We start from the raw sequence: 11113 nt of genomic DNA on the forward strand, positions 1-11113 counted from the left end.
TAATCTAGCCATTGTTGAAAGTGGTATATGAGCCCCTACTGTTATTATATTGTTTCTATTACTCCCTTCAGATCTGTGAGTACTTATGTAAATAGGCACTCGGGTATTTGGTGCATATATATTTATAATTGTTATATCCCCTTGATGAATTGACTCCTTTATCATTATTTAATGACCTTCTTTGTTTCTTGTTACTGTTTTGGACTTAAAATTTATTTTGTCTCATAAAAGTAGAGCCATCTCTGCTCTCGTTTGGTTTCCATTTGTGTGGACTGTATTTTCTATCCCTTTCATTTGAGCCTGTGTGTGTCCTGGAAGTTGAAGTGAGTCCCTTACAGGCAGCATAGTTGGGTATTTAAAAAAAAAAATCCATATAGTCACTCCGCACATTTTGATGAGAAAATTTAATCCATTTACTTTTTTAAAAAATATTTATTTGAGAGAGAACGAGCGGGGGGAGAGGGGCAGAGGGAGAGGGAGAAGCAGATCCCCGCTGAGCAGGGGGCCCGACTCGGGGCTCGGTCCCAGGACCCTTAGATCATGACCTGAGCCGAAGGCAGATGCTTGATGACTGAGCCCCCCAGGCGCCCGTCCCTTCTCTTTATCTTGTGTGTGGCTGCTCTCACGTGTGTGCGCTTTGTGGCCACCCTGGGGCCTGTGCGATACATCTTACAGATGTAGGTCTATTGTGTGTGGATGACAACATCGGCCGTGTACAAAAACTCTACCTTAGTACCCCTTCCCCTGCATTTTATGTTTCTGATGTCACGCTTTATCTTTTCATGTTGTGTATCTCCTAACACATCATTGTAGCTGTAGCTGTAGCTGTTTTTAATACTTGTGTTCTCGGCCCTCGTGCCAGAATTCGGTGGAAGCACGCAGCGCCACGTTGCTTCACTGGCGTATCCAGGTCTGACTAGCCTTGCCTCTGCCGCTGTGCGGTTCCTCTTTCCTATCTTCCACGTCACTGCTTAGCGTTGTTTTGTTCCGTCCGACAAGCTCCTTTCCGCATTTCTCGTCAGCAGCTTGTGAGGATGGCGCCCCAGAGCTTGTTTGTTGGGCAAGGTCTGTCTTGCCTTCCTTTCCGAAGGACGGCATTGCTGGGTGAGGTAGCCTGTTTCTGAGCTCACGGATGTTTTCTTCTGCTTGGTCCAGATGATTTCGAAGCTCCTTATTCTTCACTTCAGTCATGGTATTCTGCAGCTCCGAGTTTTCTGTTTGGTCCTTTTTATTAATGTTTTTTATTTCTTTGTTGAACTTCTTACTTCGACCTCGTGTTGGTTTCCTGATTTCATCGTATAACGTATCCGTCTTCTCTTGTAGCTCTCTGAGCATCTGCGGAACAATTACTGTGACTTTGTCGGGCAGTTTCTGGGTCTCTGCGTCTTCGGGGCAAGTTGCGTGTTCTCCGTCGGGAGCCGTGTTCCCTGCTCCCCCATCGCCGCCGTGGCCTCCCCGGCATCTCTGTTTCAAGAAGCCGTCAGTGCTCCAGACTTTACGACGGACTTCAGTGAGGGGAGACCGTCACGTGCAGACAGGAGCACGCGGGACGTGCCGTGACCCTGGGTCTCGGGCTGTCAGGCGCCAGTGCGGGAGTGTGGTGGCCCGGACTCCAGAGCGGCGTGTGCGTCACCGGGGTCCACAGCTCGACAGCTGCGCGATTCTCGGAGAGCATTGCTGGGGGGTGTCACCGATGCCATAAGGCCTGTAGGTCCTCAGCACCGCCTCGGGGTGCATCCGCTGGGCCCAGGGCGAAGGCGGTGCTGGCTGGAGCGGTGGTGTGGACGCCGGCCGTGGGCACAGCTGGGCGTGTGTGGTGTTGGGACCAGGTGCAGACGCGAACTACTGGCTGGGGGCCAAGTGTGCAGCAAGTGCCAGGAATTAACCGTGGGTGCGCCGGGAGCTGCGGGCCCCCGCCGTTGGTACGCGCCCCTGTGGCTGCACAGTCTCCCCGGAGGCCGGCGCAGGCCTCGGGTTGGCAGGTGCCCGTGCACGACGCGCAGGCTGCCCCGAGCGCACGCGCAGCCGCGGAGGCCGGGCCGGTTCCTGGGCTTTGGCGGAGGGAGGGGGGAGGCGGGGGTAAGAGACCGGGCGGCTGACGTCGGAAGTGCAGACACCCGTGCAGCAGGCGCCGGGCGCAGCTGCTAGGTCGTCCGTGAGCAGGTCAGCGGGCACCGCAGCCACTTCCTAACATGTCGTGTGTTCACAGGGAAGCCCTGTGGTCCTGAGCCTTTTCCCAGACGTATTCGTCGCGGATTCAGTCTCTTCCCTCGTTGCCGGTCTCGTCAGATTTCCTATTTCCTCTTGAGTCCGTGTGGTTTGCGTGTTCTAGAAAGTTGTCCCCTTCATGCAGGGTGTCTGGTTGTCGGGATGTAGCTGTTCGTGGTGCTGTCTCTCGGTCCTTTTGTCCCTGCAGGGAAGTAGCAAAGCCCACACATTCATTTCTGATTTTTAGGCTAGAATTTTATATGTGCAAAGACTTTTAGTCCATTAAAGTCATTATCCTTTTGATGTTTGAATTAACCCACCCTGTCCAGTGAGAGCCCCATCGCGCCGGTTCCTGTGTCCTGCTGACACGTTTCCCTGACCCTTCGTAGCTGCCCTGCCTTATAAAACCTCAAGATGGATGGAACTGGAGAGGATTGTGCTGAGTGAACTAAGTCAAGCAGAGAAAGACAATTATCCTATGGTTTCACTCATTTATGGAACATAAGAAATAGCAGGGAGATCGGTAGGGGGAGAAAGGGATAAAGAAGGGGGGGTAATCAGAAGGGGGAAGGAAGCATGAGAGACTATGGACTCTGAGAAACAAACTGAGGGCTTCAGAGGGGAGGGGGGTGGGGGAATGGGATGGGCTGGTGATGGGTAGTAAGGAGGGCACATATTGCATGGTGCACTGGGTGTTATACACAACTAATGAATCATCCAGCCTTACATCGAAAACCGGGGATGTACTGTATGGTGACTAACATAATATAATAAAAAATCATTATAAAAAAAAAAAAAAAAGAAGGGGGAATGAAGCATGAGAGACTATGGACGCTGGGAAAAAAACTGAGAGCTTCAGAGGGGAGGGGGGTGGGGGAATGGGATGGGCTGGTGATGGGTAGTAAGGAGGGCACGTATTGCATGGTGCACTGGGTGTTATACGCAACTAATGAATCATCGAACTTTACATCAGAAACCAGGGATGTACTGTATGGTGACTAACATAACATAATAAAAAAAAGGGCAGCCCCCCCAAACAAAACACAAAACACAAAACACACCGTCAAGGTGCCCCCGGCTTGCCCCGCACCTTCCCCGCCCAGACCTGCAGTCAGAGCCCCGTGCCCGAGCCCCGTGCCTGCAGCGCCCGCCTCTGTCGCTCTCCGGTTCAGCTGACGTTCAGTCTCCGTCTGGGATGAGACGTTACTTCCGCGGGGACGCCTGCCCCCCAGCCCGGATTTGGCCGAACGTCTCATGTGAGCGCTTTGTGGCATGTACCACGAGGGGACTGGGGACGGCTTGTTTGGAGAACTGGCCTGCTGTCCCTAACGGTGGTCTGAGTCTGGGCCTTTCGGTGCTGCTACATGAGCCCTGGCGAGGGCTGCGGCTGCGGAGGTGGAGCCCGGGGGCCTCGGGCGCTGCGGGGCCCTGACTGCGGCCGTGCTCGTGTCCGCGCTGTCCGCGCTCAGCCTTTCCAAGCGGTCAAGCCCAGGAAAAACAAAAAAAGAGCCCTGCTTTCCTAAGTCAGCAAGAATCAGGTACAGCCAAGAGTCCAAACTTATAAAATTATCTTCTCGAAGCTTTTCAGGACTTTTGTCCCCACCTGTTTCCATGACAAGCACACATCGTGCCGTGAATGAAGGAGGCGAAGAGGTATTTGTCTCCCCCAAGCTTTCGCTGTGTCAGTGTTTTGAGGTTAGATCCCCCGCCATTACAGACTTGCAGGTGTTTCCCTGAAAACCCGGCCTGAGGGGAACTTAAACCCTAAACTGCACAAGCAGCGGGGCAGGAAGGATCCAAACAAGGGTGTCTACACTGGCCTGGGGTATCTTCCTAACTTCCTAGGGGCGTTTCCTCTTGTCCCTGACTTGGGATGTCTAATTCCCTGGGTCTGTCCACACCGGCCGTGTAGATCTGCCCTGTCCCCTGCGCTGCTGCTCCGAGCTGGTCCCTGTAACGGCCAGAGGTTTCTGTCCTGATTTTGGATGTCTCCCTAATTCTCCACTTGTCTAAACTAACCGATGATGTCCCCCTGACTCCCCAGATGTGTCTACTCTGAGCAGGGGACACTCCCTGATACGTGGGTAGGTCTGCCATCTCCTGGGTGTCTCCTGGAGTCCTCAGGTGTGTCTCCCCTGGCCTGTCCCCCTGATTCCCCAGGGACGTCCGCCCTCGCCTAGGCTGTCGCCCAGTCCCCCGTGTACCTACCTGTACCCGGGAAGTCTCCCTGATTCCCCAGGTGTGTCTGCTCGGATCGGGAGGCCTCCCTCCCAGATGCCTTCGGCGTGTCTACACCGACACAGAACGCCTCCCTTATCCGCAGTGTGTCGTCGCCGACTGTGGTGTTTCCATAACACCCCAAGGACGTCTCCTCACACGTGGGACATTTCCAGCTTTACCTGGCATGTCTCCTCCAGGCCCAGGCCGCGTCTGCTCCCTCATTCCTCACAAGTGTCGTGTCCGGCCTGGGATGCTTCCCTAATCACGCTACGCTGGCCTGGGATTTTTGCCTTTATTTCCAAGGTGTGTGTACTTTGACCAGTGAGGTCTCCCCAAATCCCTAGGTACGACTCAGTGACCTGGATGTGTCCCTAAAAGCCCCGGCGTGTCACTTCCCTTGGGATGTCTTCCTCATTCCCTAGGTGTGTGGACTCTGGCGTCATACGTCTCCTCAAATCACCAGGGGCATCTTCTCACCTGGCATGACTTTGTTTCCCAGTTGTTGCATACACGGCCACGAGAGGTCTCTTTTCCCCAAAATGTGTCTACCGCGACCCGAACTGTTGGTGGAGAAGGCCACCAAGAGTATGTGACCGGCGCTGATGCGCGAGCTTGATCTGGGCGATCGGAGGCTCCTCGCCCTCTCCCGTCGTTGGAAGGTGCCTTCCACTTGCCTTCTGTGCTCTGCCCACAGAAGCTGCGTTGAGGACAGAGCCTTGGCCGGTGATGTGGTGTGGAGGCCATGTAGCTGCCGTGGGGGGCCGAACCCAGTCGGCCTCTGTGTAAACTTTCAGGGTTTGGCAAGTGGGTGCGGAGACCTACTTGTCTCCAGCTGCCTGAGAGCAGCCTTGACTGTCAGTTCCCTTGAACCCGCCAACCCGGAGGGTCTGCTGCTTTCTTCGGTCTCTCCCTGCCCGTCGTGTGGGCTACTGGCTCCCAGATTTATAGCCCTGACTCCCTAGGGGTGTCTGCTGTGTCTAACTCTGACCCTGGGTGTGTCCCTGGCTCTCCAGTGAGTCTAGTATGACCTGTGACGTCTCTTGGTTCCCCCACAAGCGTGTCCAGTGGTCTGGGTTGTCTCCACAACTCCCCAGTTGTGTCCGCTCTAGTGTGGGATGTGTACCTCGTTGCCCAGGTATTCTCTGACGTGGGCATTTCTCAAATTCCCCTGATGGAGAATGTCTCTCTAATTCCCCAGGAGTGTCTACCTTGACTTGGGGTGGTTCCTTGATTCTCTTGTGTGTCTAGACTGACCTGGGAGATTGCTTTAAACCCCCAGGTGTGTCAGTGACGACCTAGGGTTCCCAGAGATGTCTACACTGCTCAGAATGTCCCCTTGTTTTCTAGGCATGTCTACTCTGACGTGGTATATCTTCATAGATCCACAGTGTTCTTATCCTCGAGTCTGGTGTTGCCCTGTTCCCCAGCTGTGTTTCACGGACCTCAGATGGTTCCCTAAGTCCTCAGGTGAGCCTCTGCTGATGGGCCTGTTTTCTCTGGTGTGCTGTCTCGGACCCAAGATAGAACCCGGGTGTTTTTGTTCTAACCGTGGTGGTGGTGGTGGTGGTTTTCTCTGTTTGTAAAGGTGTGTCTGGCCTGATCTGGGATGGCTCCCCAGGATCTCAAGTGTGTCTACCCTGGCTTGGGTGTCTACTTTCCCAAGAGTGTCTACCCTGACCTGGGGTATCTCCTTATTCCCAGGTGTGTCTAAACTTACTGCGGTTGTCTACACCACATTGGGATGTCTCCCCAATTACCCAGGTATGTCTTCTCAAGAGGTATCTCCGTAATTCTAATGCTCTTTCCTACTCAAACCTCATGTGTGTCCCTAGCCCCCTGGGTTTTCTAATCTGACCTGAAATATCTCCCTAATACTCGAGCTGTGTCTAAGCTGGTGTGGGGTAGATCTAATATCTAACTCTTAGGTGTGCGGACCCTGTAACAGAGTCTGACCAGCTGAGGTCTCTAGATGCTCACGGGAGTCGACGCCGACGTGGGGTAAGTGCCAGTAGTGCCAGTGTATCTAAACCGAAATGGGTTCCCTTCGTAAGTCCCCGCGTGTGTCTCCACTACCTCAGATGTCTCCGTGATAAAGGAGGCTTGTCTACACTGGAACTACCCTCTAATCTCCCATGGATGTCTACTCTGACTTTGGTGTCTCCAGCATCTCCTAAGTGGGTTCATACTGTCCTTACATATCTCACTAATACCCCGGGGGTGTCTATTCGGGCATGGGGTCTTTCTTTGCCCTCCACAAGGGTCACTCTAACCTGGGATGTCTCCCTGATTGTGTCTACACGGAACTGAGACGCCTCCCTGCTTCTCAAGATATCACACTGACATGGGATGTCTTCTTCCCACAGTTCTGTATACACTGACATGGGTTGTGTCCCTAACACTTCAAGTCTGTCTACACTACCTGGGATATCTCTCTAATTGCCCAGGTGTCCCTTGCAAACCTGGAATAACTGCATATGCATCAGCTAGGTTTACTGTGACCTGGCATGTCTTCCTTACGCCCCAGTTGTGTCTGCACTACCTGGCATATCTCCCTAATTCCCTGGTGTGTCCACAGTGTCATTCAGTGTCTCATATCTCTGTCCGTTCAGCGTGATTTGGGATTCTCCTCAGCCCCCAGGTGTGTCTACTCCCAGCTGGAATGTTTCACAAATTCTGCTGGTGAGACTGCACTCAGAATTCTTATAATTTCCCAGATGCGTGTCCTGTGACCTAGGGCGTACGTCTGATTCCTGAGTGGACCTTCTTTGCTCCTATTCATCTTATTTCCCCAGGTCTGTGCACCTGGGACTTCTCCGTAAATTCCCAGGAGCATCTGCGGTGACCTTAGATGGCTCCTTAATCCCCCCGCGCTGTCTCCGTAGCCCGGTGTCGTCTCCCTGATTCCCAGTTGTGTCTGCAGACTTCATATGTCTTCCTTTGTAGGGCGCCTGGGTGGCACAGCGGTTGGGCATCTGCCTTCGGCTCAGGGCGTGATCCCGGCATTGTGGGATCGAGCCCCACATCAGGCTCCTCCACTGTGAGCCTGCTTCTTCCTCTCCCACTCCCCCTGCTGTGTTCCCTCTCTCGCTGGCTGTCTCTCTCTCTGTCGAATAAATAAATAAAATCTTAAAAAAAAATATGTCTTCCTTTGCCCCCAGGTGAGCCTGCACTGTCCTGGGGTGTCTAATTTCCCAGCTTTGCCTACACTGACCTGGGATGTGCCTAAGACTGCAGCTGCGACTACTCTGACCTGGGATGTCACTTTACTTCCTAGGTGTTTCTACTCTAACCTGTGATGTCTTCCTAATTCCCCAATTTTGTTGATCTTGACCTTGGTGGTCTCTTTAATTACACTAATATGTCTACTCTGACCTAATGATGTTTCCCTAATTCCATTGCTATGTCTACACTGAAAGATGATGTCTATTCTTACCTGGCCTGTCTCCTTAATTCCCCATATGTCTCTACTCAGGCCTTGGATGTCTCTTCACATCTCCAGGTGTGTCTCCACTGACCTGGAGTGTCTTCTAACTCCCCAGGACAGTCTGCACTGACCTGGAGTGTCTCCTAACTCCCCAGGACAGTCTGCACTGACCTGGGATTTTTTCCTGTTTCCCCTGGTGTGTCTTACATGACCAGAGATGTCTCCTTTAATCCACTGCTGTGTCTGTTGTAACCTGGGTCGTCTCTGTCATTCCCACGATGTATCTCCATTGACCTTGAAATACTCTTATTTCCCAAGGTATCTACCCCGACCTGGGATGTCTCCCTGTATCTAATGTGGGTCTATTATGAGTTGGCATGTCTTCTTGTCCCCAGGACTGTGTATCTTGACCTGGCCTATATCCATAATTCCGCAGATGTCTGCACCGACCTGTGATGTCCTCATAATTTCCTAGGTGTGTCTACTCTGGTCTGTGTCTTACTACTTCCGGGTAAACCCGTGCTCTTACATGGTTTGTCTCCTTACTCTGGCTTGGGTTGTCTCTCTTTTTCTTCCTGTTTGTCCGTCCTGACCTGGGACGTATCTCTAATACCCCAGGGGTGTCTTCCTCAGCCTAGGATGACTCCCTAATCCCCAGGTGTCTCTACTCTCACCTGGGATTTACCCTAAGAACTCAAGCGTATCTATACCGAAATGGAGTGACCTTCTAATTCCCCAGGTGTGCCCACTCTGAGTTAAGGTCTGATTCCCCAGGTGGGTCTGCTCTGGCCTGGTATGTACTCAGTTTCCCAGGTGGGTCTACACTGGCTCAGGAAGTCTCATTAATTCCCAGCTGTGTCATCTTTTCCGTGGTATGTCTCCCTAATTCTCCACGTGTGTTTACTCTGTCCTAGGAAGTCTGAACTTTCCCCAAGTGTTTTTACTCTGACTGGAATATCCCCCTACTTCCCCAGGAGAGTCTGTGCTAACCAGTGATGTCGCCCTGATTCCCCAGGTATGTCAAAACTTCCCTCAGTGTCTTACTAACTCCACAGGTGTGACTACCCTGATTGGTCTAATTCCCCAAATGTGTCTGCACTGACTTGGGACACCGTGTTTCTCTCCCAGGAATGTCTACCTGATTCCCTGCTGTGTGTCTACTTTGAACTCTGAATTCTCTGAGTCCTCAGGTGTCTTCTGTGACTTGGGCCGTCCCACCGATTCCCTAGGATTGTCCCCTGATTCCACAGGTGTGCTACTCTGGGGATGTCTCCGTTTCTTCAGGTGTGTCTTTACTACCTGATGCACCCTAATACCCAGGCTATGTCCACACTGACACCGTGGATCTGGGATGTGTCCTTAGTCCCCAGTGCGTCCAGCTTGTCCTGCAGTGTCGCTCTAAGTGCCCTGGTTTACTTCTCTTACGTGGCTCTCCCTCTCATTCTCCAGAGGTATCCACCCAGACCTGAGGAGCGTCTTCCCTGAGTTGGTCTTCTCAGCAGTGTCCCAGTTGTGGCACTGGGATATATACCTAATTCTCTAAGGAGTCTAAGCTGACCTGAGATGTGTCCCTGTCTCACCAGGTGTGACTATTTTACTCAGGATTTTACTCTATTTCTCCAGGAGTGTCTTCTATGAATTGTGATGTCTCCCTAATTCCTCACAGGAGATGTCTTTTGTCTCGCATAGGATGTCTATTTCCCTAGGTGTGTCTTCTTTGACCCTGGTGACCTCCATACTAACCTAGGTGTGTCTATATTCATTTTCCAGGTGGGTCTCCACTGGCCTTAGATGACCTCCAATTTCCTAGTCATGTCTTCACTGATTTTGCAAGCATACCTTTTTCTTCAGAGGTCTGCTGTGACCTGGCATACTACCTAATTGCCAGTGGTGTTTCCCTTGCCTGGTGGGTCTCCATGGACTCCTTAGGTGTGTCTACACTGACATGTAATGCCTCCATAATTTTCCAGGGTGTCTTCTCTGACTTTGAGGTGTCCCTATGTGTTTGTCTTATCTGGGATGTCTTTCTTATTCACCAGGTATCTCCCCTGTAATACGGAATGTCCCCTAATTCAACAAGTGTATCTACCCTCACAATTCCTCAGGTGTGTCTACCCTGACCTGGGACCTTTCCATGATTGCCTCAGTGCGTCTACTCACCTCGGATAGTTCCTTAATCCCTCAGGTGTGTTTACCCTGATTTTGGGTGTCTGCCAACTCCTGAGGTGTTCCTTCACGGGATGGGGACATTCCTCTAATTCCCCAGGCATGTCTCCTCTGACCCAGGATCTCTCTGTTCCCTGCACTTCATTGGGGCTCCTCCCTGATCCCCGTTTGTCTACTTGAACTTCATACATTTCCCAAGTTCCTCGGTGAGTCTACACTGATCTGGAGTGTCCCCCAATTCCCCATTTTTGAGAATTACGACCTGGAATGTCTCCCTAATTCACAAGGTGCTTCTTCTTTGACCTGGGATTGCCTCTAGTCACCACGTGTGTCTGTCCTAAACTTGGATTCTCTCTAGTTGCCCAGGTGTTTCCATAGTAACCTTGGATGTCTCCCGAATTCCTCAGGTGTGTCTAAACTGACTTGAGACGTTTCCTTAATACCCAAGGTGTGTCTGTCCTGGCTGGGGATGCTACTCTAATTTCCGGTACATCTTCCCCGGAATGACTCCCTATTTCCCCAGATATGTCAACCCTGATCTGGTTGTCTCTACCCTGGTATGTCTACACTCACCTGGGATGTTTAACTCCCTATTTGTATCTATTCTGACCTAGAATATTCTATTAATATCCCAGGTAGGTCTACACTGACAAAACTCCCTAATTCCCCAGGTGTCCCTACACTGACCTGAGATGTCTAATTCTCCAGGTATGTTTACTCTGAACTGGAACTTTTCACTGATTCCTCAGGTTTATCTGTCCTAATTTTGGATGTCTGCTTAATTATGCTGGTGTGTCGCAGCGACCGGTGAGTTCTCATTATCTTCCAAGTGTGTCTTTCCTGACAAGGACTGTCTTCTCTATTCCCCTGACATGTCAGCCATGATCAGGGGTGTCACCCTAAGTCCCCAGGTATATCTGTTCTGGGTTGGATTTTCTCCCTAACTCACGAATCGTGTCTGCCCTTACCTGGCATGTGCGCGTGTATAGATACATATTTCTTTCTTTTTTTGAGAGCGAGCACGAGAGCTGGTGGGGGGGGGTTGAGGGGCAGAGGGAGAGGGAGAATCTCAAGCAGGCTCCACACCCAGTGCAG

At 51.8% G+C, this 11113-nt stretch overlaps 1 protein-coding gene across 3 annotated transcripts in view; it reads left to right on the forward strand.

The window, feature by feature from the left end:
• LOC148107458 (uncharacterized) overlaps positions 1 to 11113 on the forward strand; it is a 62559-nt gene that overhangs the window by 38906 nt on the left and 12540 nt on the right. Inside the window, exons 2-4 of one of the 3 annotated variants that reach the window (XR_015722344.1) lie at positions 5776 to 5895; positions 6130 to 6189; positions 8767 to 11040. Coding sequence is in view for 1 of the 3 variants with exons in the window: in XM_087857443.1 (XP_087713569.1) it covers positions 5776 to 5895; positions 6130 to 6189 (180 nt within the window). In the remaining 2 variants the exon portion in view is untranslated. Of the gene's footprint in view, positions 1 to 5775; positions 5896 to 6129; positions 11041 to 11113 lie in introns of those variants that run through there. The other 2 variants (XR_015722343.1, XM_087857443.1) reach the window with 2 other exon arrangements.

The sequence above is a fragment of the Ursus americanus genome, chromosome 30 (genome assembly GCF_024610735.1).
Source record: "Ursus americanus isolate L20-20 chromosome 30, mUrsAme1.1.p, whole genome shotgun sequence".
NCBI classification, from domain to species: domain Eukaryota; kingdom Metazoa; phylum Chordata; class Mammalia; order Carnivora; family Ursidae; genus Ursus; species Ursus americanus.